Source organism: Rattus norvegicus, chromosome 1 (genome assembly GCF_036323735.1).
Source record: "Rattus norvegicus strain BN/NHsdMcwi chromosome 1, GRCr8, whole genome shotgun sequence".
Classification (NCBI taxonomy): domain Eukaryota; kingdom Metazoa; phylum Chordata; class Mammalia; order Rodentia; family Muridae; genus Rattus; species Rattus norvegicus.
In genome coordinates this window covers 82,338,624-82,366,324 of record NC_086019.1, presented here as the reverse complement: position 1 = coordinate 82,366,324, position 27,701 = coordinate 82,338,624, and the positions used below count along the sequence as shown (strand labels likewise).

General features: G+C 40.3%; 1 protein-coding gene and 1 non-coding gene across 4 annotated transcripts; one reads left to right on the top strand and one right to left on the bottom strand.

The window, feature by feature from the left end:
* Positions 1–47: 47 nt before the first annotated feature.
* On the top strand, positions 48–26,558 carry Vom2r36 (vomeronasal 2 receptor, 36). Of its 3 annotated transcripts, none has more exons than XM_063271848.1 (6): positions 48–607; positions 10,543–10,834; positions 14,258–15,055; positions 17,114–17,323; positions 21,812–21,935; positions 24,408–26,558. In XM_063271848.1, exons 1-6 carry the CDS (start codon positions 399–401, stop codon positions 25,346–25,348), a joined length of 2,574 nt encoding a protein of 857 aa, XP_063127918.1. In that variant the 5' UTR covers positions 48–398; the 3' UTR covers positions 25,349–26,558. The 3 variants fall into 3 exon arrangements, with proteins under 3 accessions (XP_063127918.1, XP_038944185.1, NP_001092953.1); XM_039088257.2 differs by having other exon boundaries at positions 17,114–17,350; NM_001099483.1 differs by lacking the exon at positions 48–607 and having other exon boundaries at positions 10,559–10,834; positions 17,114–17,350; positions 24,408–25,348.
* Mir295-2 (microRNA 295-2) lies at positions 14,093–14,173 on the bottom strand. The gene has a single exon (NR_036047.1). It is a non-coding gene; the product is annotated as a microRNA 295-2 (primary transcript).
* Positions 26,559–27,701: the final 1,143 nt, after the last annotated feature.

The following is a 27,701-nucleotide window of genomic DNA, read 5'->3' as shown; positions in this document are numbered from 1 at the left end:
TTCTTATATCCACCTGTCTCTTTCCTCTTTCTCCAAAACAGTGCCCTGAGCATCCTGGCCACAACTACTCTTGGACTTGCAAGTTTCCCAGGAGACAGTTTCATCCTCTCCCTTCCTGTAATTGTCAGATGATGCCCAGAGGTGTGACCCTGGATAGAGACTAGGAAACCTCAAGAGAAGTGGATACAACTTTTAATGGCTCTGGGATTTAGTGGCCACTCACCTCTTCTAATGCATGATCAATATTCTCCCTGCAGTCCATAAGATTACAGTTTCCAGTGTGATCTTAGCCTCAGGCCCTTGATCAAGGGCAATCTCTAAGATAAAATCCTCCTACAATGCTAGCCAATGCCCCATATGGGGCTCTCCTTTTTTTGGGTGTCTGACTTCTAGCAGGCATGTGGTTGTGTACTTTCCTTTTTGCTCTATTTGGCTGTCTCTCAGAGTCTGCCTTTTTTGGACCAAGAGCCTGGATATTGCCAAGGAAGGGTCCTCACTTTGACCGTCCTGGAGATGTAATCATTGGGGGCAGCTTCTGCATCTTTCGCTTCTCTGATGGTACCCTGTCTAATTTCACTGCCCCACCAACTGGGCTGCAGGCTTCAAGGTAAGTGCTGGAGATGGGGTTGGGGTCTCTGAAAGCAAGAAACAGCTTTACAAGTTGTGTGAATCCTTGGGCAAGAGTTGACTCTCAGAATCCTGTCTAGATGGCCATCACCTTTCTTCATGTATGTGCAGTAGGTCTGCTGCTCTCCCCTTTACATCTCCTCTCTCTTTCTTCCTTATTTGTACCAAACAGAAATCTAGGTGCTCATGAACTGACAGAATTATATGAGTCCTACAGGTCAGGTGTGGATTCTTGACCCTTTTACATTCCTGCTTCTTAAAATAGGGTTCAGGTAGGCATTTGTTAAATGAGTAATTGTGTAATTAATAGATATCTCATATGTCATCAGCCTCCCATATTTCCTATATACTGTATTGCTTTTGCTATTTTTTTCTAAGAATCTCATGTTACCTCCAATTTACTAGGAAGTTGTGGATGACGTTGAATGTCCAATTATCCTGCCTCCACCTTTAGAGTCCTGGGCTTATCGGGTATGCTAACACATTTAGTATATGAGTAGCTAACTCTGAACTGAGTCATATCCACAACCTTTTTGTGTCCATTTTTGTTCCAGCCTTTCTAATGTACTGTTGCATAGAGTAGTTGTATTTGTTTAGTATTTTTCATTAATATTCCTCTTTTGAACATTTTCATTTACCTTTAAATAATTGCAACAATTGCTTAGTATAGGTACATGACTTTACCTCTAGTACTCATGAAGCTTAGGTAGTAATATTGCTAATTTCAGGCAATATTAAAGTATATAGTAAGACCTGAGTCAAAAGTTGTTGAAAAGAGTGTTTCCTAAAGAAACTACCATCATTCTGTATTCAACCACAAATACCAGTCTTTTATTTCTGCATTTTCACATTTAACATTACTTTAAATGATTTTGTTTTTTGTATGTGCAACTATATCTCACTTTGTGCTATAACTACTCTGGAACACTTTATGAATTTCAGGCTATCTTCAAACAGGATTATAGCTATGTTTGTCTTTTCTTTCTTTGTTTCTTTCTTGAAATATTTCTTTCTTTGTTTCTTTGTTTCTTTCTTGAAATGTTTCTTGGTTTCTTTCTTGAAATGTTTGTTTGTTTGTTTGTTTCTTTTTTTTGTTCTTTTTTTCAGAGCTGGGGACCGTACCCAGGGCCTTGCGCCTCATAGGCAAGCGCTCTACCACTGAGCTAAATCCCCAACCCCAGTTTCTTTCTTTCTTATTTCTATCTTCTTCCTCTTCCTCCTATTCCTTCTTTCTTTTCTTCTTTCCTTCCTTCCTCTTCTGCTTCTTCTTTGTAAACAGTTCCTGTCTGTCTCTTTCGATGAGGCTATTTCAGCAGTCTCTATGTTTTTGCTGACACCTGAGTGCCGGAATCACAAGTGTGTGCCATCATACTTGTCCACCATGTTGTTTCTTTTCTTTCTTTCTTTTTTTTATTAACTTGAGTATTTCTTATATACATTTCGAGTGTTATTCCCTTTCCCGGTTTCCGGGCAAACATCCCCCTCCCCCCTCCCCTTCCTTATGGGTGTTCCCCTCCCAACCCTCCCCCCATTGCCGCCCTCCCCCCATAGACTAGTTCACTGGGGGTTCAGTCTTAGCAGGACCCAGGGCTTCCCCTTCCACTGGTGCTCTTACTAGGATATTCATTGCTACCTATGAGGTCAGAGTCCAGGGTCAGTCCATGTATAGTCTTTAGGTAGTGGCTTAGTCCCTGGAAGCTCTGGTTGCTTGGCATTGTTGTACTTTTGGGGTCTCGAGCCCCTTCAAGCTCTTCCAGTTCTTTCTCTGATTCCTTCAATAGGGGACCTATTCTCAGTTCAGTGGTTTGCTGCTGGCATTCGCCTCTATATTTGCTGTATTCTGGCTGTGTCTCTCAGGAGCGATCTACATCCGGCTCCTGTCGGTCTGCACTTCTTTGCTTCATCCATCTTGTCTAATTGGGTGGCTGTATATGTATGGGCCACATGTGGGGCAGGCTCTGAATGGGTGTTCGTTCAGTCTCTGTTTTAATCTTTGCCTCTCCCTTCCCTGCCAAGGGTATTCTTTTTCCTCATTTAAAGAAGGAGTGAAGCATTCACATTTTGGTCATCCGTCTTGAGTTTCGTTTGTTCTAGGGATCTAGGGTAATTCAAGCATTTGGGCTAATAGCCACTTATCAATGAGTGCATACCATGTATGTCTTTCTGTGATTGGGTTAGCTCACTCAGGATGATATTTTCCAGTTCCAACCATTTGCCTACGAATTTCATAAACTCGTTGTTTTTGATAGCTGAGTAATATTCCATTGTGTAGATGTACCACATTTTCTGTATCCATTCCTCTGTTGAAGGGCATCTGGGTTCTTTCCATTTTCTGGCTATTATAAATAAGGCTGCGATGAACATAGTGGAGCACGTGTCTCTTTTATATGTTGAGGCATCTTTTGGGTATATGCCCAAGAGAGGTATAGCTGGATCCTCAGGCAGTTCAATGTCCAATTTTCTGAGGAACCTCCAGACTGATTTCCAGAATGGTTTTACCAGTCTGCAATCCCACCAACAATGGAGGAGTGTTCCTCTTTCTCCACATCCTCGCCAGCATCTGCTGTCACCTGAGTTTTTGATCTTAGCCAATCGCACTGGTGTGAGGTGAAATCTCAGGGTTGTTTTGATTTGCATTTCCCTTATGACTAAAGATGTTGATCATTTCTTTAGGTGTTTCTCAGCCATTCGGCAATCCTCAGCTGTGAATTCTTTGTTTAGCTCTGAACCCCATTTTTTAATAGGGTTATTTGTTTCCCTGCGGTCTAACTTCTTGAGTTCTTTGTATATTTTGGAAATAAGGCCTCTATCTGTTGTAGGATTGGTAAAGATCTTTTCCCAATCTGTTGGTTGCCGTTTTGTCCTAACCACAGTGTCCTTTGCCTTACAGAAGCTTTGCAGTTTTATGAGATCCCATTTGTCGATTCTTGATCTTAGAGCATAAGCCATTGGTGTTTTGTTCAGGAAATTTTTTCCAGTGCCCATGTGTTCCAGATGCTTCCCTAGTTTTTCTTCTATTAGTTTGAGTGTGTCTGGTTTGATGTGGAGGTCCTTGATCCACTTGGACTTAAGCTTTGTACAGGGTGATAAGCATGGATCGATCTGCATTCTTCTACATGTTGCCCTCCAGTTGAACCAGCACCATTTGCTGAAAATGCTATCTTTTTTCCATTGGATGGTTTTGGCTCCTTTGTCAAAAATCAAGTGACCATAGGTGTGCGGGTTCATTTCTGGGTCTTCAATTCTATTCCATTGGTCTATCTGTCTGTCTCTGTACCAATACCATGCAGTTTTTATCACTATTGCTCTGTAATACTGCTTGAGTTCAGGGATAGTGATTCCCCCGAAGTCCTTTTATTGTTGAGGATAGCTTTAGCTATCCTGGGTTTTTTGTTATTCCAGATGAATTTGCAAATTGTTCTGTCTAATTCTTTGAAGAATTGGATTGGTATTTTGATGGGGATTGCATTGAATCTGTAGATTGCTTTTGGTAAAATGGCCATTTTTACCATATTAATCCTGCCAATCCATGAGCATGGGAGATCTTTCCATCTTCTGAGGTCTTCTTCAATTTCTTTCCTCAGTGTCTTGAAGTTCTTATTGTACAGATCTTTTACTTGCTTGGTTAAAGTCACACCGAGGTACTTTATATTATTTGGGTCTATTATGAAGGGTGTCGTTTCCCTAATTTCTTTCTCGGCTTGTTTCTCTTTTGTATAGAGGAAGGCAACTGATTTATTTGAGTTAATTTTATACCCAGCCACTTTGCTGAAGTTGTTTATCAGCTTTAGTAGTTCTCTGGTGGAACTTTTGGGATCACTTAAATATACTATCATGTCATCTGCAAATAGTGATATTTTGACCTCTTCTTTTCCGATCTGTATCCCTTTGATCTCCTTTTGTTGTCTGATTGCTCTGGCTAGAACTTCAAGAACTATATTGAATAAGTAGGGAGAGAGTGGGCAGCCTTGTCTAGTCCCTGATTTTAGTGGGATTGCTTCAAGTTTCTCTCCATTTAGTTTAATGTTAGCAACTGGTTTGCTGTATATGGCTTTTACTATGTTTAGGTATGGGCCTTGAATTCCTATTCTTTCCAGGACTTTTATCATGAAGGGGTGTTGAATTTTGTCAAATGCTTTCTCAGCATCTAATGAAATGATCATGTGGTTCTGTTCTTTCAGTTTGTTTATATAATGGATCATGTTGATGGTTTTCCGTATATTAAACCATCCCTGCATGCCTGGGATGAAGCCTACTTGATCATGGTGGATGATTGTTTTGATGTGCTCTTGAATTCGGTTTGCCAGAATTGTATTGAGTATTTTTGCGTCGATATTCATAAGGGAAATTGGTCTGAAGTTCTCTTTCTTTGTTGTGTCTTTGTGTGGTTTAGGTATAAGAGTAATTGTGGCTTCATAGAAGGAATTCCGTAGGGCTCCATCTGTTTCAATTTTGTGGAATAGTTTGGATAATATTGGTATGAGGTCTTCTATGAAGGTTTGATAGAATTCTGCACTAAACCCGTCTGGACCTGGGCTCTTTTTGGTTGGGAGACCTTTAATGACTGCTTCTATTTCCTTAGGAGTTATGGGGTTGTTTAACTGGTTTATCTGTTCCTGATTTAACTTCGATACCTGGTATCTGTCTAGGAAATTGTCCATTTCCTGAAGATTTTCAAATTTTGTTGAATATAGGTTTTTATAGTAAGATCTGATGATTTTTTGAATTTCCTCCGAATCTGTAGTTATGTCTCCCTTTTCATTTCTGATTTTGTTAATTTGGACACACTCTCTGTGTCCTCTCGTTAGTCTGGCTAAGGGTTTATCTATCTTGTTGATTTTCTCAAAGAACCAACTTTTGGTTCTGTTGATTCTTTCTATGGTCCTTTTTGTTTCTACTTGGTTGATTTCAGCTCTGAGTTTGATTATTTCCTGCCTTCTACTCCTCCTGGGTGTATTTGCTTCTTTTTGTTCTAGAGCTTTTAGGTGTGCTGTCAAGCTGCTGACATATGCTCTTTCCTGTTTCTTTCTGCAGGCACTCAGCGCTATGAGTTTTCCTCTTAGCACAGCTTTCATTGTGTCCCATAAGTTTGAGTATGTTGTATCTTCATTTTCATTAAATTCTAAAAAGTTTTTAATTTCTTTCTTTATTTCTTCCTTGACCAGGTTATCATTGAGTAGAGCATTGTTCAATTTCCACGTATATGTGGGCATTCTTCCCTTATTATTATTGAAGACCAGTTTTAGGCCGTGGTGGTCTGATAGCACGCATGGGATTATTTCTATCTTTCTGTACCTGTTGAGGCCCGTTTTTTGACCAATTATATGGTCAATTTTGGAGAAAGTACCATGAGGAGCTGAGAAGAAGGTATATCCTTTTGCTTTAGGATAGAATGTTCTATAAATATCTGTTAAGTCCATTTGGCTCATGACTTCTCTTAGTCTGTCGACATCACTGTTTAATTTCTGTTTCCATGATCTGTCCATTGATGAGAGTGGGGTGTTGAAATCTCCCACTATTATTGTGTGAGGTGCAATGTGTGTTTTGAGCTTTAGTAAGGTTTCTTTTACGTATGTAGGTGCCCTTGTATTTGGGGCATAGATATTTAGGATTGAGAGTTCATCTTGGTTGATTTTTCCTTTGATGAATATGAAGTGTCCTTCCTTATCTTTTTTGATGACTTTTAGTTGGAAATTGATTTTATTTGATATTAGAATGGCTACTCCAGCTTGCTTCTTCTGACCATTTGCTTGGAAAGTTGTTTTCCAGCCTTTCACTCTGAGGTAGTGTCTGTCTTTGTCTCTGAGGTGTGTTTCCTGTAGGCAGCAGAATGCAGGGTCCTCGTTGCGTATCCAGTTTGTTAATCTATGTCTTTTTATTGGGGAGTTGAGGCCATTGATATTGAGAGATATTAAGGAATAGTGATTATTGCTTCCCGTTATATTCATATTTGGATGTGAGGTTATGTTTGTGTGCTTTCATTCTCTTTGTTTTGTTGCCAAGACGATTAGTTTCTTGCTTCTTCTAGGGTATAGCTTGCCTCCTTATGTTGGGCTTTACCATTTATTATCCTTTGTAGTGCTGGATTTGTAGAAAGATATTGTGTAAATTTGGTTTTGTCATGGAATATCTTGGTTTCTCCATCAATGTTAATTGAGAGTTTTGCTGGATACAGTAATCTGGCCTGGCATTTGTGTTCTCTTAGGGTCTGTATAACATCAGTCCTGGATCTTCTGGCCTTCATAGTTTCTGGCGAGAAGTCTGGTGTGATTCTGATAGGTCTCCCTTTATATATTACTTTACCTTTTTCCCTTACTGCTTTTAATATTCTTTCTTTATTTTGTGCGTTTGGTGTTTTGACAATTATGTGACGGGAGGTGTTTCTTTTCTGGTCCAATCTATTTGGAGTTCTGTAGGCTTCTTGTATGTCTATGGGTATCTCTTTTTTTAGGTTAGGGAAGTTTTCTTCTATGATTTTGTTGAAGATATTTACTGGTCCTTTGAGCTGGGAGTCTTCACTCTCTTCTATACCTATTATCCTTAGGTTTGATCTTCTCATTGAGTCCTGGATTTCCTGTATGTTTTGGACCAGTAGCTTTTTCCGCTTTACATTATCTTTGACAGTTGAGTCAATGATTTCTATGGAATCTTCTGCTCCTGAGATTCTCTCTTCCATCTCTTGTATTCTGTTGGTGAAGCTTGTATCTACAGCTCCTTGTCTCTTCTTTTGGTTTTCTATATCCAGGGTTGTTTCCATGTGTTCTTTCTTGATTGCTTCTATTTCCATTTTTAATTCCTTCAACTGTTTGATTGTGTTTTCCTGGAATTCTTTCAGGGATTTTTGCGATTCCTCTCTGTAGGCTTTTACTTGTTTATTAATGTTTTCCTGTGCTTCCCTAAGTGTGTTCATGTCTTTCTTGAAGTCCTCCAGCATCATGATCAAATATGATTTTGAAACTAGATCTTGCTTTTCTGGTGTGTTTGGATATTCCATGTTTGTTTTGGTGGGAGAATTGGGCTCCGATGATGGCATGTAGTCTTGCTTTCTGTTGCTTGGGTTCCTGCGCTTGCCTCTCGCCATCAGATTATCTCTAGTGTTACTTTGTTCTGCTATTTCTGACAGTGGCTAGACTGTCCTATAAGCCTGTGTGTCAGGAGTGCTGTAGACCTGTTTTCCTCTCTTTCAGTCAGTTATGGGGACAGAGTGTTCTGCTTTCGGGCATGTAGTTTTTCCTCTCTACAGGTCTTCAGCTGTTCCTGTGGGCCTGTGTCTTGAGTTCACCAGGCAGCTTTCTTGCAGCAGAAAATTTGGTCTTACCTGTGGTCCCGAGGCTCAGGTTTGCTCGTGGGGTGCTGTCCAGGGGCTCTCTGCAGCGGCAGCAACCAGGAAGACCTGTGCCGCCCCTTCCGGGAGCTTCAGTGCACCAGGGTTCCAGATGGTCTTTGGCTTTTTCCTCTGGCGTCCGAGATGTGTGTGCAGGGAGCAGTCTCTTCTGGTTTCCCAGGCTTGTCTGCCTCTCTGAAGGTTTAGCTCTCCCTCCCACGGGATTTGGGTGCAGAGAACTGTTTATCCGGTCTGTTTCCTTCAGGGTCCAGCGGTGTCTCTGGCAGGGGTCCTGCCGCTCCTGGGCCCTCCCCCACGGGAGCCCAGAGGCCTTATACAGTTTCCTCTTGGGCCAGGGATGTGGGCAGGGGTGAGCAGTGTTGGTGGTCTCTTCCGCTCTGCAGCCTCCCACCATGTTGTTTCTTAAGCTAATGATTAATAATTGTATGCATGTATTAGGTACAATGCAATATTTCAAATCTTTATATATTATAGAGTTATTAATCACACTCATCAACAAATACTTCATTTACACACTCAAGTTTTGGAGATGTGAACATTTAAAGGCTAATGTGATAGTTGCATCAGGAGAGTGAGGAGTTAAGGTTATAGGTGTTGTAGAAATGCCTGAGTTAGAGAAGTGTCTTTTGTGTGAGATTGAAGCCAGACTTTGGATTTCCCAGAACCCACATGAGAGCTTAATATGTTGAACACCTGTAATCTTGGTTAGGAACTTAGAGCCAAGTGGCTTCCTAAAGATTGCTGGCCAGTGGCCTAGCTGAATGGATGGAGTACAGGTTTAGTGAGGCAACCTGTCATAAAACATAAGGTAGAGAGGAGAAGGCTCATGGGATAAAGTGCTTGGCATGGAAGCCTGATTCTTGATGACTTGAATGATCTCCTCCTGGGATCCACATAAAGGTGGAAGAAGAGAAGTATCTCATGTGTTGTAGCATGTGTGGGTCTATAAAAACACATGTGCACAGCATAATTATTTTAAAAGATGAAGAAGCAATCGAGAAAGCTATCCTGATATCCCATCAGGCTTTACAACCTCAGAGGAAAATATAGCCATATACACTACAAACACACACACACACACAGACACAGACACACAGACACACAGACACACACACACAACACCCACAAACACATGGTGAGCATTGTTGAAGAATACATTAGAAGGTGACATTTAGTTTATATATGCATACACACACACATACATAAAAGAAGTTCATGGTCAATCTCTGTTACATAGTTACTGAGGTCTGATTGAGCGATATGGAGAGTCAAATTTAAAAGAATAATATCTACTCTCAACAATAACAATTTTAAAAAATTAGTTAAAATGTAACATCAGTTGGATTTATTAGATCTCATCTTTAATCACAGTGCTCAAGAGGAAGTGGTGGGTAGATCTAGGTAAATTTTGGATAATCAGGACTACACAGAGAGACCCTGTCTGAACACGCCCATCCATATGTATATGTATCTCTCTCTCTCTCTCTCTCTCTCTCTCTCTCTCTCTCTCTGTATATCTATCTATATCTATATCTAAATCTATATCTATATCTTTTTCTCCTTCCTTAAACTCATTCCATATGCACTCTCCCTTTTAACTTCATGGCCTTTTAGTCTTCAATCATTATTATTGTTGCATTTGAATAAATACATTAATAAATATACACATGTAATATGTTGCTTAATTTTGGTGATGGTTTTATCTATGTGTTTTGATATTTTATTAGATTTGCTATTTGATGATTTCATGTTTTTATGTTACATTTAGTTTATTCTCATTTCCCCAGCCCCTCTTATTATCCTTCCATGTCTATTATTACCTCCTCCACACTGAAGGTCCCTTTTCCACATTCCAGCCCTTTTGTTTAGTGCTCACTAATTTTACCCAAGGCTGTCGTGTGTGATTTGGAATTATGGGGTTTTGAAATGTCTATTACAGCTTAGTGGATTCACTTGTTAGTGACATGAATAAAGACAAGACAGTTTTTAACCAGTTGCCCTAGTTAAACAGGAAAATGTAAGGCCAGGCAAAGAGATTGCCAGTGATTGATTGAGTGTTGATAGGCTCACATGCCTGCAGGGTCTGAGCCATGTCCTCAAGGGTGTATTTCACTTCTCATTCATATATCTTCTGGCTCTTGATGACAGAAAATATGAAATATATGTTATTGCCATTATTATAACCAATCACACTATTCAGTAGATTTATTTTCCTTGTTTCCTTGAAATAGAATCTGTCTGTGCAGTTCTAGCTTCCTTGGACTAGCCATGTAGATCACATTCTGTTCTCTGATTCACAGTGATCTACCTCTTTCTTCCTTCTGAGTTGTGGGATTGAACAAGTGTGTCACTGACACAGCTCACTGTCTTCTGAAACACTTCCTGTGATTAGTGTCTCTATCTTCCCTATGGCTCCACTTTGACTCTTTTGAAATGTGCTCATGTGCACATCTCTGTACAAATATTTGAGGAGATGTATATTTTTACTCAGATCACTTGGGTCACAGTGTTCATTCTTGTTCAATTATGTCCAATAATGAGTGACAAATGTGGGCTTCTTTTTCCCTCAGTGTCTCCGAGTGGGGCTACCGGGTGATGCAGAGTTTTGTCTTTGCCATTGAGGAGATTAATAAAAGTGCTGAATTGTTGTCAAATTTGACACTGGGCTTCTCCATTCGAAACTCTGGGGACTCAGTGCATGGAGCCCTCTATGAGATGATGGGTTTTCTAACAGGGCAAGATGAACCCATCCCCAATTACACATGCCAGTATGGCTCTGCTCAGGCTGCCTTGGTTGGTGACACACGGTCATCCCTGTCTGTATCCATGGCCAGACTTCTGGGGCTGTACAAGTTTCCCCAGGTGAGTTGCTTAAAGCCTTATTCTTTAGTGAATGTGGTGAATGTGATGATAGTGACATTGATGGTGATGGTCATAGTATTGTGGAGCTCTACTGAGGATTCAGGTTCCCTGAATATTTTGAATGTCCAGCATGGTTCTCTCCTCCATGTACAGATGGTTTAGAAATAATTATCATTCCTCTCCATTGAAAAGAACAGTGAGAAAACTTCATTTTTATGATTTTAAATATATTTTAAAGATTTATTTATTTTTATTTTATGTGTATTGAGTATTTTGCCCTTATGTATATGTGTGTGTGTGTGTGTGTGTGTGTGTGTGTGTGTGTCTGTGTGTGTGTATTTGTTTGTGTGTACCACAGGAGTGTCTGGTTGCTGTGAACATCAGAAGAGAGCATTGAACTCTGTAAAAATGTGGTTACATATGGTTTTTATGTGTCATGAGGGTCCTCTGAAAGGGCACCAAGTTCTGTTAACCACTCAGCCATATCTCCATCACCCTATTAACCAACCTATCAAATGATTATTCTTATTAGAGGGTGAGCAACTGTGTCTGTGTTTGTATGCATGAGTGTGTGTGTGTGTGTGTGTGTGTGTGTGTGTCTAGGTGCACGTACGTGTAGGCAGCCATCTCTCTGTGTAACATAGATTGCACTTGAACTCTTCATCCCTTTTCCTCAGATTTCTGAGGACTGTGCACTATTACGCTCAGAACAGAAACTTGATATATTGAATATTTTAAAAAGACTTCTTGAATTCCAACTTGTAGGGCTGAAAGATAAATTTTAGTTAAAATTAAATATGATGGCTGGAGATATGTTTCAGAGGTGAAGAGCACTGGGTGTTCTTTTTGAAATATTTCAAATCCCAATAACCACATGGTGGCTTATATGAATCTGTTAACTCCATCTCCAGACATATGACTCTCTCTTCTGTCCTGCAAGTCTAGCAGACACACATATGGTGCAGATCACACATACAGGCAAAACACTCATTTGTAAATAATAATAAAAAATTGAGTTTCTAAGAGTCAATGAATTCCTTTTAGTATAAGTTTGACCCAATATTTGTATTAAAATATAATTTGTTTTCAACTAGTACTGTGTGTTTCATGGGACAAACTTATACATAGAAATGATCATTGCTTACCTGAAATTCAAACATAACAAAAGCTGGCAAGACCACCTGCATGAGTTTGTTTGAGCCTTTCCCTCCACATGAAGCAACCAGATGCTAGGCCATTTGCCTTAAGACAGTACAAACTTTACACATTTTGTAGAAGAAGCTTTTCACTCATACTCTGATACTGACCAGTCACATTCATTGCCTCTCAAAACCAAAGAGAACAGACTAGACCTGACCACATGGGATCAGACCACACCAGACTACACCAGACCACAGCAGACCATAGCAGAGCAGACCGAACAATCAAAGACCCAGAACCCACTTGTTACATCTCCAAGTACTCTCTGTTTTGAGAACATATTAACACCTCCTCTTTGAAAAAGTGATAAATGAGATTCCTATTTCTCTTAAATTTGGAAATGTTCATACTGGTAGTCTGATAAGAGCCTATAATTTATGCATTCTTATCAGGTGCAGCAAGGTGGTTCATTGGGAAAAGGTGCTTTCTAGAAAGCTTGATGATTTGAATATGAGCCTCTGGAAACCACGAGGTGGAAGAAGAAAACCAGCCTGCACAATTTGTCTTCTATGTCTACATATGCATCATCACAGACAGGTAGATAGACATACAGACACATTCACACACAGACACACACACACAAACACACAAACACACACACATGAATCTTCTAAAGAATATTCTAATAGCTGTATGCAAATGAGAGGATCAGACCAAGCCTAGCTGAAGTGCTGGAAACAAATATAGGAGTGGGCAGGGGGAAGGACAGGTGCTGATAGTAAAGATATGGTTCTGGTCTTCTTTTGAGAAGCTGCAGTGCTGTCTATGATGAACAGCTAGTGAAGGGCACACAGCTACTTGGTAGAATCAGGACTTTTCTCAAAGCATTATTGTAGGGTTGGTTTTTATGCTGTCTTGTTCCCAGTTGGTTCTTGATCTGTCAGTGAAGAAGCCATGGGTAAATTGCTGGGTGTAAGGAATAGGTGGGACATCCAGGTCCCTGGAGGGAAAGAGACAGATAGATGCAAGAGAGTAGAGAGTAGAGTTCACCATGCCTCAGAGAGGGGGGGGGGAGAAAGAGATCAACTGGCTATGTGAGCTCTCAGGAGGAGTGTGACCTGTGGCCTCTCCTATAGGCAAGTGGTCAGGGAAGTTTAGCAGTAGCTAGATGTATCTTAGCAACTAAAGTTGAGGGCAGGTGGGAGGTGTGTCAATAAGAATATTGTTAAGGGAACACTTTTCCAGGCAGGAGATAGTAGTGTTCAGCAATTGTGTCCAAACGCAACTTGAAGAGGAACAATCGTGTTTGTGTCTTTTATCAGTGGTTTCAAGGATACTTGGGTTGTGGCTGGTAGTGTGACACATCATTTCCATTTCCATTCATGAAAATTGTTATGCTTTAGATTACAATATACATTTATGTGTATGTGTATATGTCTGTGTGAATCTATGCAACAGGTGTGAGAGAAAGCCAGAAGCAAGTCAGATTTCCTGGGGCTGGAGTTACAAACAGTTGTGAGCCACCAGATATGGGTGTTGGGAGTCTAAGTGGAGTCCTTTACAAGTTGAACAAGCACTGGAACTGCTGAGCCTTCTCTTTAGCCTCATCCTTCCAACATTCCATTCAGACCATTATCGTGCTCCTGAGTCTTCGATCTCATCTACTTTTTTTTTTTTTTTGAGAACAAGACTTTATTGAACGTTAAAGGTTTGGGGGCTGAGGGTATGAGGTGGCTCACTGGTTAAGAGTAGCACAGGTTGGCTCTTTCTTGTATGGTTCAATTCATAGCACCCACATGGGCAGGTTCCAGGGACTCCGAAGGCACTGATTGATACATGCAGGAAAAACATGAGGTCAACTCTGCTTAAACCAGCTGTACCCACCTAATGATAGGGAAACCTGGACATGTCTAAAGATAACCCAGGCATGGTGCCCAAATTAGACTAAGTTGAATGAGCCCTTATTAGTGCATGTATGTACAAGCCCACTATAAGCTCAACTTCTGGGAGACCCACACCTCCCTCAAACACAGCTGGGACTTATTACCCCCAATCTAATTACAGTAAGGCTCAGGCCTATTACAGTAATTTTAAAGGTTCAGGGATCTGTGAGTAGTGCCCACAGGAGACACCCAAAAGTAGTAGCACTTTCTACGCATAATCCAGAAGTGTGCCCCACATTTGAGTCTCACCAAAATGAACAAGTCAGGTTGATTGAAGTCCCGGATGCCTTCTTCCACACAGCATCATCTACTTTCTTATTGCCTGTCTCTTCCTTGACAGATCAGTTATTCATCTTCCCTACCTAGCCTGAGTGACAAGATCCAGTTTCCATCCTTCCTTCGGACACTGCCTAGTGATCTCACATCCTGTCATGCAGTTACTCAGCTGATAATTCACTTTCAGTGGTCCTGGGTGATCATTCTTTCCCAAGATGATGACTTTGGAGAGCAGGCCAGTTCTCTGGCCACTCAGCAGCTGAGTGCAGCTGGTGTGTGCATTGAGTTTCACCTCCATGTCCCTTCCCAAGAGTCCTTGGGGAAGATTGAGGAGACTGTCCAGAAGATGCAGAAATGTACAGCTAGAGTTGTTCTGGTTTTCTTAAACAACTCAAATTTCCAGCTCATCTTGTCTGGCTTACTGGCTGCCTCTGTCTCAGGACAGGTATGGGTCAGCAACGGCATTCTGCACATAGCAATGGCTCTAAGCATTCCAGGCATTTCCCAGGTCTTGCAAGGCACACTTGGGCTTCTTTATGACTGCAGCAGGGCCATTGGCTTCCCTGATTTCCTTGCTCACTTGCGTCCCAGCCAGACCCCAGAAGACATGTTTATAAAGAAGTTCTGGGAATCTACATTTGATTGTACATGGCCCTACCAGAACAGCACAGTGACAGAGGGTGTTCAGGTCTGCTCAGGCAATGAGAGTCTGAAGAACAAGCCACATTCTTTCCCAGAAGTGAGTAAAATTGATGATGCTTACACAGCTGTCTACAGCATTGCCCATGCCCTGCATGATATGATAGCCAGTGCGCACCAGGATGGGATAGATACAAACCCCCAGGACTTCCATCACTGGCAGGTGAGAGAAACATCTGTAGAGTGGGTGGTTCAGGGATGGCTGGGGGATAGGCATAATGCTTTTTACCAAACTGTAGACGTGCAGCATACTATATGCTTCAGCAAGGATGTCCCATATTTGCACCGAATAGCCACCATAGAAGTTGCATTAGAGGAGGAATCCATACTCTGTGTGTGATCTCGGATGAATCCAGTCCCTATCGTGTTACTTCTCTATCAGTATGAGATGCCTAGTACATTTACTTTTCATATTATAGTAAATTTTTTAGTGTCCCAAATTTGAACTTTGATATACAGTGAATGCGTTTAGTATAATCATGTTTAAAGCCAGAATTTCAAAGAGTTATCTCATGTTATTATATATAAATATATATTCATATGTTTATATATATTTATATATATGTGTGTATGTGCATATGTGGCAGGCATACGTATGTAGGCATGCAGGCACAGGATGGACATGTGCACAGTGCACACAACTAGTATATATTTGTGAGAATGTCTGTGGACATGAGAAATTACTTTTTAATCACACTTCTTTATCCTTTGTGGCATGGTCTCTCACTCAAACCCAGAACTTGTTGATATGGCTAGTCATTGTAGACAGCTTGCTTTGGGCATCTCCTGTTTCTACCCCATGAAGCTATAATTACAGAGGAGCTGCCACATCCACTTGACATTTAGGAGGGTTCTGGGTATTTGAAGTCCTATTCTCAAGCTTGTGTGGCAAGACCTTTAGTGACTGAGCCAACTCTCATGTCCTTACCTTATTTTCTATGTATACTATTATTTTATAATTTCACACATTTATGTAATACATTTTTCATTTCCCTAATATCTGCCTGCCTGCATGCCTATCTATCTATCATCTATGTATGTATGTATGTATGTATGTATGTATGTATGTATGTATGTATGTATGTATCTGTCATCTATCTTTTGTAGTCTGCCTTGGTAGATTAGGCCCAGATCTGCAAGATGACCCTTGAAAAACACATTACTCACTGATGAGGTAAAGTGAATATAGTTGCTAAGGAAGGGCTACTTTTTTTTTATAACATTCTGTGAGCATCTGAGTCTCGGTGTGTTTGCTGTAAGATACACATAGTTTTGAACAGTTATATTTGTTGTCTTTTTGGCTGAGATGGACATGTTAAAAGGTTTCAGGAAGCCTGTCTCAATGATTTTTGCCTGTCATCTTAGTACACAGGAGATTGAGGCAAGAGAATCGAGTTCCATGCCAACCTAGAAAGCACAGCAAGATACTGTCACAAAATAACCAGTATCTGGGTATATTGATAACTGTGTGTGTGTAATCTAGAATGAAGATGTAAAGTAAATGAATTAGTGATGAGGAAGTGAAGGGTCAAGTAAGGCCTGACGAGTCCTGTCTGTCAGGAAATACCTGAGGAGATCCAAACCAAGGATAGTAAATCTCACAATGGGAAGAAGTGATAAGATTGCAGTTGGTAGGGCTATCATGTGCCAACACTTTAGAATGTTGATAAATAAGATCAGCCACATGTGTGCAGCTGAAGAAGTGGGACAGATTTACAGGGGGATTGGGAGGCTTCAGTGGACTGGGGCCTGTCTGTGGAACCCTAGCTATGATTTAGAGTCTAAAGAGTATGATGGAAATTTTGAGATAGTAGTTCACAGCCAAATAAGACACTGGAGCCAGCATCACATTGTGATGTTTCGGATTTCATTTTAAGGCCAAGGAGATGGCTCACTGGGTAACCAAATGCTCCTGTCTCCAAGCATATGTTCAATTCCTATGTCTCACATGGCAGCAGAACAGAACATTCCTGTGACTTCTTCCCTGAAATCTCCAGTGTGTGAGATGTATATCATCTCTTAAAAATGATCTGGATCACGTATTATAAATTATTAATTTAATAATGGTAGAATATTTTCATGAGTCCTTGAAAATATCACACGTCCTTTAGCCCCCCTACGGCTACTGTGGCTAGTTTTTGGTTGAAGTGGCTCTATGTTACTTCAGACACCATTTAGTCAATATACTGGACAGTGAACAATATTTTCTTTTCTTTCTCAGCTGCTCCATGCCCTCAAAAAAGTACACTTCAAGACTCTTGATGGAACCAAGATTATGTTTGATGTCAATGGAGATTTGGTGACAAAATTTGATATTTTACAAGGGCAGAAGACCCCCACAGGTGTATTCCACTGGGTCCACGTAGGCATGATAGACCCTCAAGTCTCTTCAGGGAACAAAATGATGGTCCAGTTGAAGGAGGATCTCCAAGTGGGTGCCCTGAATGCAGAAATAACTGTTGTCCTACTGTTTTAAAGTCTCAGGGAAATTCCAAATCTAGGGTTCTGTATGTCTACTTATGCATGAAGTGGAAATGGCTCTGGATTAGGCCATTATGTTATAATTCACCATGCTTTTTACCGTACAAGAGACCTTCTTCAGAGTGAGACTTTTTGACCAGCAAAAATGAGCACATCAGACCTGGGGCTGTAAGGATCCTAAGTGCTTAAAGTGTTCGCTGTGTAAGCAAGCTGAAGGTCAAGATCTCCAGAACACGTGTACATGGTTACTGGGCAGTGTGGCTCAAAACAAACTAACTAGTAAGCCTAGCTGTATCAGTTATCTATGGGTTTCATTTTGAACCTCAATGTGCATAGTGGAAAAGCAATGGAGGATGATTCCCAATATTAACCTTGGGTCTCCTCATACACTCATACATACATGAACATAATCCCGCATGGATGAAAAGCACACATATACATATTAACATCATAACCCTGTGTAAAAGGGGAGAATATACTAGACTTACAAAAGAGAAACAGCATGTGTACCTGATGGTGTTTTGAGAGTATTATCATTGTTTTCAGGGCCTGCTCAGTGAAGTGGAAGAAAGTGACCCACTAAACCAACACCTTTCCATGGGCCACCAAGGAAGTAGGCTGAGCAGACACTCTCATGTTACCTGCTGTGATAGATTTCCCAATCATGACAAATACCCGAGAAACACTGTGATGTGTGAAAAGGTTTTTATTGACTCCTGGTGTGTAGGGTTCAAGGACAAATGGATCCATTGCTTTTGGTGTATGTTTGTGGTTGTGGCAGCAGACATGTGGAGGAGGAGGTTTTCTGATTCATGGGAACCAGTGAAGAGATATTGAAGGAGGTTGTGATATAGATAGATTAGGTAGGTAAACACATTACATCTTAACAGTGACTAACCCCCATAATACCTTCCTCAATTAATTCCCAAATTCTTATCCCACTATCTACAATGGTTAATCAAATTATGAGTCCTTTGAGGAATTGATTAGATCAGATGTATCCATATCCAATGGTTCTTTAAAAATACTTCATCTTGTAACCACTTGTGCAATACACAAGACTTTGGGAAACATTTGAGTTTCAAATGTTGATGTTTATTAAGAAAAGTGTCAGCTGCTTTGATGTAGACCTGTCTATGTGTGTAGTCTGATGCATCAAAATAACTCAGCTTCCTGTCCTATGCCTGTCATAAGCCATCTAGGAAAGGGTATGTCAAGCAAGTAATTTTTTGGAGATGGCCCACTATTTTGGATAGCTAAGATAGATGCACTCTGACATATGGGGTTTTCAGAGACTTCATCATAGGTTTGCTTCTTGGTGTTGATATACCTTTCCTATCAGTATTATATAGCCTAATGAATCCTGCATATCAACCTACCCTATTTGGCAGATTTCCTGCAGAGTCAATATGAATTTGTACTTTCTAGTAGTAATGCTGTGTAGATGAATTGATGATTTCCTAATTCCTGATAATGATTTCATTGCATTCCTAAATTGATACAAGTGATCTCAAGGCCCCTATAGAATAAAAGCTGCAAATAGTTTCATATGTCACAGGATATTTTACTAGGAAAAGAAAGCAAGATTGGAACAAATGTACAGTCAAGAAAAACATTCCTTCTAGGTTAAGAACAAAGCCACTAACTGGTAAGTAAAGGCCACAAATCTGGTAAGTGCAAATTATTATAGGTACAAGGACAGAAAAGAAATGCTCATCTAGTCTATCTATGCAATACTTCAAAATAATAAGATACAAGGCAGATGATTTGGCTCTTGACAAAGCAGTGCTGCTTACTTATGACATAAAATTATTGCGTCAAACTTATAATGAACTTATGGATCTAGAAACAGATAATTAATGTTTAGATAATAGTCTTAATAGAAAGACATGAAGCAATTCTGCTGTAAGTCATTAAGTCTTATAGATCTATTACATGTATCATTGGCTTCAACTTACTATCAACTTATGGAATGCAACTTAGAAAACCATGTGAACAGTTATTCTGAGAAAGTATAAAAACTAAGAACTATAAAAAAGTTTCAGTGTATCCTTCTTTATCTTCATATTGTATATGTGTCTCTGTATGTCTTTGATATTCTTCTCTTCCATTTTTATCCTTTCCTATTCTTTCCTTTCCTTTCCTCTCCTCTCCTCTCCTCTCCTCTCCTCTCCTCTCCTCTCCTCTCCTCTCCTTTCCTTTTCTTTCTCTTTGGGTTACAAAGAGTTAAGGAACTCTAAGCCTCTTGCCTGGCTAGTGCTAAGCCTGGGTCAAAGAGAAAGAACTCAAGTAACTAAGGCTTTTCTTTTCCCTTGCTACTCTCAGCAGGAACTAACTGCCAGAAGCCAACAGTTTTTGTCATAGAATAGCAAAGAGTTAAAAATTAAATTGCAAGAAGCCATCAGCTTCTGGCCCTGATTTCCATTGCTACCCTTGCTATATTCCTGGATAATCATGTGATGCTGGGCTGGACCTCAACATATGCTAGTGTACAGAGTCCTCACCTCTCCAACTTTGTCTAACTTAGATCTGGTGGCATCTCCTGTCCTTGTGTTCTTAAGGTTTTTTTCATGAGAAGGAGGTTCCATTCTAAGATTTGTAAGGTATAAAGGACAAATGTTAAGTGTTCAGAAAATTGTTTTAAAGTACCTTTCAATGGGGTTTACCTATATACCCAAAAGATGCTCCAACATATAACAAGAACACATACTCCACTATCTTCATAGCAGTCTTATTTATAATAGCCAGAGGCTGGAAAGAACCCAGATATCCTTCAACAGTGGAATGGATACAGAAATTGTGGTACATTTACACAATGGTGTACTCCTCAGCTATTAAAGACAATGACATCATGAAATTCTTAGGCAAATGGATAGAGCTAGAAAATACCATCCTGAATGAGATAACCCAATCACAAAAGAACTCACATGATATGCACTCACTGATATTAGCTCAAAATCTCGGAATACCCAAGATAAAATTCTCAGACCATATGAAAAACCAACGTGTAGATGCTTCATTCATTCTTAGAAGGGGGAACAAAATACTCGCATGAGAAAATATGGAGAAAAATTGCGGGGGAGAGACTGAAGAAAAGGCCATCCAGAGAAGGCCCCAACTGGGGATCCATTGCATAATACATTCATCAAACACAGATACTGTCAGGGATGCCAAGAGGTGCATGCTGACTCTGCCATAGCCTGACAAATACAGAGTCGAATGCTCATAGACAACCGTTGGACTGTGAATGGGGAGGGATAGCAGTTCTCCACAGGGAAAACCAGTAAGGGGGATAACATTTGAAATGTAGATAAAGAAAATATCCAATAAAAAATGAGAAAAAAATGGGGTTGACCTGGTTGGGTTTTCTGTTGCTTTCTGCTGTGGCAGATACCTCAGCATCACACGTTTCTATCTTGATGATCCTTGCCTGCAGGTAGAGCTGTGTTAAGAGAAACTGAGTTAGTCCTTGTAAGTCCCATGAAAATGGGTGTACAGCTGAGTGCATTCTGAAAGTTTGTGTGTGTGTGTGTGTGTGTGTGTGTGTGTGTGTGTGTTTTAATGGAGTCATTATCTACAATTTTAGTCTTTCTGAAGCTCAATGACACTTTATTATTAGAGTTTATGAGAAAACCACAGTACAGTCAAACTGTAAATCTCAACATGTTCACAGGGGAGGGAGATGGGGAAGAGGAAGAAAGACATTCTTCTGAGTTAGGCCTGGAGGCCAGCAAGCAGTCACATGGCAGCAGGGAGCATCAGAATTAGAAAGAGAATGTTGAGTGCATCAAAGGAAGAATGCTCAGGTTATTGGCTGTAGTCAAGAAAAGAGAAATAGAGGGAAATAGTGAACAATGATGGTTTTCTGAGTAACTGAGATAAGCAGGCTGACTTGACAGAAGGGCACGGTAATGTTTCAGAAATGTATGACAATATTATAATTGCTTTCATTGTTTCTTTAGCATGTATGAATATTTTGCCTGCTAACATATTGTGTGTTATGTTTTCATCTGGTGCCTGAGGAAGTCAGAAGAGGGAATTGGATCCTCTGGTACTGGTGTTCAAGTGAGGTGCTCAGTGGTTGCTGGGAACTGAACACTGCTTCTTGCAAGAGTACCCTGTACTACAGAGAGCTCAGTCATCTCAATAGCCCTTTACCTTCAATTGTTAACATATGAGCTACAGAGAGATTGGAAACCAAACCTTCCCATAGTTTCCAATATTTTTGAAGCTATTAGCTAAGGAAACTACATGTAGCCCATCCTCTATTATGTACAATGTTACCTCTACATCTGGCATCACTAGGGACACCAATGTTTTCTGATAGGCCTCTCCTCTAGTGAGTCGAGAGGAAACAGTTCTATTCTGCTTCTCAGTGTGATTTCAAGCATCTGTATCCCTGGAGAGTCATTGGTAACACTATACTCCTTGTCACTAGGTGCCCACCTCCATCTGCAGTGAAAGCTGCCTTCCAGGGTTTAGCCAAGTGCCCAGACTGGGAGCCCCCCACTGCTGTTTTGATTGCAGTCCATGCCCTGAAGGACAGTTTGCAGACCAAAGAGGTAAGAGTTTATAGACCAGTAATCTGAGTGAGCTACATGGCACTGTGAGCCTCCTGTATTTCTCCAATTCCTCAGCAACTGTTCTCCTGCTGTGAAGAGAGACCATTACCAAGGCAGCTTTTAAGAGAAACATTGAAATGGTGCTTATGTAGAGTTTCACACGCTGAGTCCATGATCATAATTGTAGGATATGTGGCAGAGGTGGTCAGGCATGTTGCTACACCAGTATCTGAGAACTTAAATTCTAATCTACAGGCAGCATGTGAGCAGAGATGTGGAGAGTGGACCTGCTGTGGGATTTTGAACTCTCAAAGGTGATCTCATGGAATAGAAGGATCCAGTGCAAGAGTCAGATTGCATGTAAGGCCAAGTGGCTGGGAGTAGGTAGCTTTACACAGAGCAGATGAGTATCTGCCTGGCATAATCCCTGAAGTCTGTTAATAAATTTACTAGGTCTCTGTTACATATTTGGAAGCTGAAATGGGCTAAAGCAGGCATAGAAATGCCCTGTTGCTATTTTGCAGCAAAAGGGTGCAGAAAAACTTTCAGAACTACATTTACCAAACAGTGTACACCCTTTGGACCCTGATCAAGACATATGGTATAACTGAGTATTAGTGGTGTAGGCATTTAATTCCAGCATTGGGAAGCAGAGGCAGGCTCATTTCTATGAGTTAGAAACCAGCCTGGTCTACAGAGTGAGTTCTAGGACAGCAAAGGATACACAGAGAAACCATGTCTTGATAAACTCAACCCAACCAACCAACAAAAGAAACAGACAAACAAACTTGAAAGAAGCATAGTATTAGGTAGTTTCACAAGGTTCTACTGGTCTCATAAAGACACCCGGATTTCCATTGACACTAATCAATTTCACTTGTTTTTTTAAACCTCATGCTGGAAGTTGTATTGTGACTTAATTTTTTTTGTATTAATGGGGTTCATCTTGGTGTTTGAGTTGGAACAGACTACCACATTCTGGATTGTTTTTCTGCAGAACTTACTACTTTATATGCTGAAAGCTGGAAATGTAAGATGAAGTTGTCTTTAGGATTGAATTTTGCTGAGGTTTGAGTCTGAGGGTGTGCCTGAGTGCATGTGTGCATGTCTGTATGTCTGACTGCCCTCTTTAAGTTTGTTCTTTGGCTTTTAGACAGGATTTTACCATACACCAAGGGCTCACATTGAACTCACATTTTTGATCAGTCTATGAACTGAAAGATATTTACCTTTCTCTGCCTCTCAGGTGCTAACATTAAATTACTTACCATCACACCCTTTCCCAACTTGCCCTTCTCATTAATGTCGCAGTCCTGTTGGAACTTGGATCTACCCTGGTGACATCACTTAGCTTTTATTACATCATCTCCAGTTAATGAGAAATTTCAAGATACTGATCGATACGAGTTTAACAAATGTATTATTGGGTGCATGACTCAGTCTAAAACAGTTGTTAATGTGACGTTTTACTAATTGAGAACAAAATGAAACACTAAAGAGCTCACATAATTGAAATGTATAGCTGCTGCTCAATGTTGTCAACTCAGTGAGCTCTAGGTTCAGTGAGAGATCTTTTCTAAACAACTGGAGTGGAAAGGGTTTGGAGAGAAATGGCTCAGCAGTAGAAATATCCACATGGTGACTCACAACCATGGGTAAATTCAGGGCATTTGCTGCCACCTTCTGACTTCTACCCCTACCAGGCATTCACATGATGGCCTTCTATATGTACAGACAAAACCCCCAAATAGCAAAATAAAGTAAGTAATTCTAAAAGATAAGTTGTTGAGACTTGTGAAATGGTTTTGAGTACTCACTATTAGCTTTGATAACCTGAGATCAGCTCCTGAGATCCACATAGTGGAAGTAGAGGATCAAATTTCTAAAATTTGTCCTGATCACCAAGTGTATACCGTGGCATTCCTAAGCCTACCTACATACATATACACAGCAAAATGTAAAAATATATAAAATATGTACTATATATGAAGAAATTTTATTAGTAAGATAAGGTGTGGGAAGTTACTAAGAAACAATATCTGATGGTAATCTTTGATCTCACATGAATGTGATTCCAATACACATACATATACACACACAAACATGGACACACACAAACTCACATAATTTAGGTATAGTAGTGTAATTTTATAATCACAGCACTTAAGGGGATGAGGAAGGAGGCTTAGGAATTCAAGATAATCTGCTACTCAGCCAATTTAAGGCCAAGTGGTGTTAAAGGAGATAACATTTTAAGACATAAATTCCCGCACCTCTCCAAGTAATATGGCTATAGAGTATTCATGTTTTTTGTACCTCTTACTCAATTGCATCCCTGGCCGCCAAGAATAATTCATAAATATATTAATTGCTGTGGAGGCTGCAAGAGAAATTAACACTTGAAATACCTTCCTTGACAGCTAGTGAAGTCCCTATACTGTTTCAGACATAGTGTTTTTGTGTCTCTCATAGACATGAAGAGATGTCTTCTGTGTCCCAAGGAGCAGTACTCGAGCCATACCAGAGACCATTGCCTCCCCAGGACAGAGATCTTCCTGGCCTTTGAGGAACCATTGGGATTCATATTGACTTTGATGGCAATCTTGCTGGCTGGTCTGGCTCTCCTGGTACTTGGAGTTTTCCTGAAGCATCGAGACATACCTGTGGTCAGGGCCAACAACAGAACTCTCAGCTACTTCCTCCTGATCTCTCTTTCCCTCTGTTCCCTATGTTCCTTGCTTTTCCTTGGGAGACCCACTGTCACCACCTGTCTCCTCCGTCAGACCACGTTTGCTGTGGTGTTCACAGTGGCTGTCTCCTCTGTTCTGGCCAAGACTCTCACAGTAGTCCTGGCCTTCAGAGTCACCAAGCCAGGAAGCAGGATCCAGGTATGCCTGAGCCCTGGTGCTTCAACCTCAGTCATCCTTATTGCTTCCTTAATACAGGCTGTTCTTTGTGGAGTGTGGTTGGCTACCTCCCCACCATTCCCAGAGAGGGATATGATATCAGAGCCCCGGCACATTGTGATCCAGTGCCAGGAAGGTTCTGGTGCCACCTTCTTCTGTGTGCTGGGCTTCTTAGGTTTCCTGGCAGGGGGTACTTTCTCTGTGGCTTTTCTGGCGAGGGCCCTACCCGATGTCTTCAATGAGACCAAGTTCCTCACCTTCAGCATGCTGCTCTTCTGCAGTGTCTGGACAGCTTTCCTGCCCCTGTACCACAGTGCCCGGGGAAAGTCCACTGTGGCGGTAGAGATCTTCTCCATCCTGGCCTCCACTGCCGGACTTTTGGGTGGCATCTTCATCCCCAAATGCTACATCATCTTGTTGAAACCAGAAAAGAATACCCCTGCCTGGCTAAGGCAAGGCCACTGTGCACATCAAGACAGGCAGTTTTCGATGCTCCATAGAAGGTGATAGTTCTCTGGGGTGTAACCAAGAGCAAGTGGTTGAATTTGACTCATTGTTTCTTTGTGGATCAAAATGTATTTAAAAGATAGATCAAGATTCAAGTAAGGTACTTATAACAAAACACAAATGACAATTAAGCTTAGAGTAGACATATAGTCACTGAATATTCTGTCAATATGTATTACTGAAAGTGATCACAATGTGGAAACTTGAAAGGGGAGCACAGAAGATTGCACAATGGATTAAAATCTTTGCTAGCAAGTATGCCAACTTGAGTGTGACACTCAGGACCCACATGATGGATGTAGTGAAGGACATTACTAATTTGTGCTTTGACCTCTCCTTGATAATCACATAACATCTGTCACATCCATATACACAAAGTATCAGTGTGAAGGTGGGAAAAAGTGTCATGAGGTGATGATGATGATGATGATGATGATGATGATGTCAAGGGTTGCTGAGTAACTGTGAAACTGAGAGGCAGATCGTTGATCTGTCTTTTTTGTTTTGAGAGGAGCAGTAGTGGGAATTCAACCTTTCATTGACAATTCCTTTATAGACTTGCCATTTGATTGATCAATGTCGCTCTTAAATAAATATCCAAGAAATATAAACTATGTCTGTAATGAATGTAAATGAATTTTCAGAGAATCATTTTTCATATACTAAAAGAATCTGTATGTTTATGAGTTGACAAATGTTTCGTATTGCTTACTCAATGACTAGGACCATTTTTGTAAATAAGAATTAAATGTAAGCAGGAGTATACTTTTTAATATATAGTTTACCATTCAGAATTTTATAGTCATTTAAGGAAGACAATCAAAATAATATATTTTAATATTCCATTTAATGAAATATTCTATAGAAGCAATCTCATAGCAACACACATTAGACTAATGGTTTCTTGAGTTTTGTTGAGGGGAGATTAGTAAGGGTGCAGTATTTCTCTGTGGAGTGATGAAGTTCTAACAGCTGATTCTGTGGGAGTGAAGAGATAGCCTAGTGTTTCAGAGTACTTTCTACTCTTTCAGAGGACCCCAGTTTTGTTGCTAGGATCGATGTCAGGCAGTTTATATCCACCTGTAATTCCAGCTCCAGGGATCTAACAGCTCTGACCTCTATGTTCACATGCAATTCTGTGCTCATGCTGCCTACCACATATTGTCAAAAATAAAAAAAAGTAATAACGAGTATAAGACAACCCAAATATATATGAGACTGGTAACTTGTCATCACTTTTTATTTATTTATTTGGGGTATGTCATGACGTTCAGGCTCCTTTAGACTTGTAGCAATTTTCTTGCCTAACCTCCCAAGGGCTTGTACTTTAGGTTTGCTCCCACACCTGGACAACTGCATAATATAAATGGATGAATTGTACACTATGTGATTTATATCACAGAAGGCTAATAGTAAATAGAATTATCCATCAATTATAGAGTGTAACATTTTGTAATAGTCTGATATATAAGAAAATGTCAACTATTGATAATGAATGTTAAATATCTATAGGTATCAATATCAGTGAACCAGAATTATTAGTAATATATATTAATTAATTAATTAAAAAATTATTAGATGTATTTCTTTACTTACATTTCAAATGCTTTTACCCTTCCTGTTTTCCTGTCCATATGCCTGCATTCCCTCCCCTCCCCTCCCTCATGTGGGTATTCCACTTATACATCCCCCTTATTGTCCTCCCATATTCCCCTACAGTGTGGGTCCAACCATGGCAGGACCAAGGGCTTCCCCTTCCACTGGTGCCCCAATAAGACTATTCTCTGCTACATATTCAGTTGGAGCCCTGGGTCAGTCCATGCATAGTCTTTCGGTAGTGGTTTAGTCCCTGAAAGCTCTGGTTGGTTAGCATTGTTGTTTTATGGGGTTGTAAGCTTCTGCACATCTTTCATTAATTCTTCTAATAATCCCCAAGGGGGTCCTTCTCATTTCAGTGGTTTGCTGCTAGCATTGACCTCTGTATTGGACATGCTCGGGATATGTCACTCAGGAGAGATCTATATCTGATCCCTTTCAGCATGCATATTTTAGCTTCATCAATCTTATCTAGTTTTGGTGGCTGTATATATATATATATGCTACATGTGGGTCAGGCTCTGAATGGCCATTGCTTGAGTCGCTGTTCTAAACATTGCTTCCATATCCCCTCCTGTGGATATTTTTTCACCTTTTTTATGTTATACTTGATTTACTTTGATTTTTTTTATCTTTATTGACTTGAGTATTTCTTTTTTCATCTTTATTAAATTGAGTATTTCTTATTTACATTTCGATTGTTATTTCCTTTCCCGGTTTCCCGGCCAACATCCTCCTAACACCTCTCCCTCCTCTT

Bases quoted from the DNA above. Each gene is read 5' to 3' on its own strand.
- Vom2r36 (XM_039088257.2), top strand. From the start codon at position 399: ATGTGGTTGTGTACTTTCCTTTTTGCTCTATTTGGCTGTCTCTCAGAG. The intron at 10,835-14,257 runs GTGAGTTGCTTA...CTTCCTTGACAG, and splicing joins GGCTGTACAAGTTTCCCCAG to ATCAGTTATTCATCTTCCCT. The intron at 15,056-17,113 runs GTGAGAGAAACA...TTTCTTTCTCAG, and splicing joins AGGACTTCCATCACTGGCAG to CTGCTCCATGCCCTCAAAAA.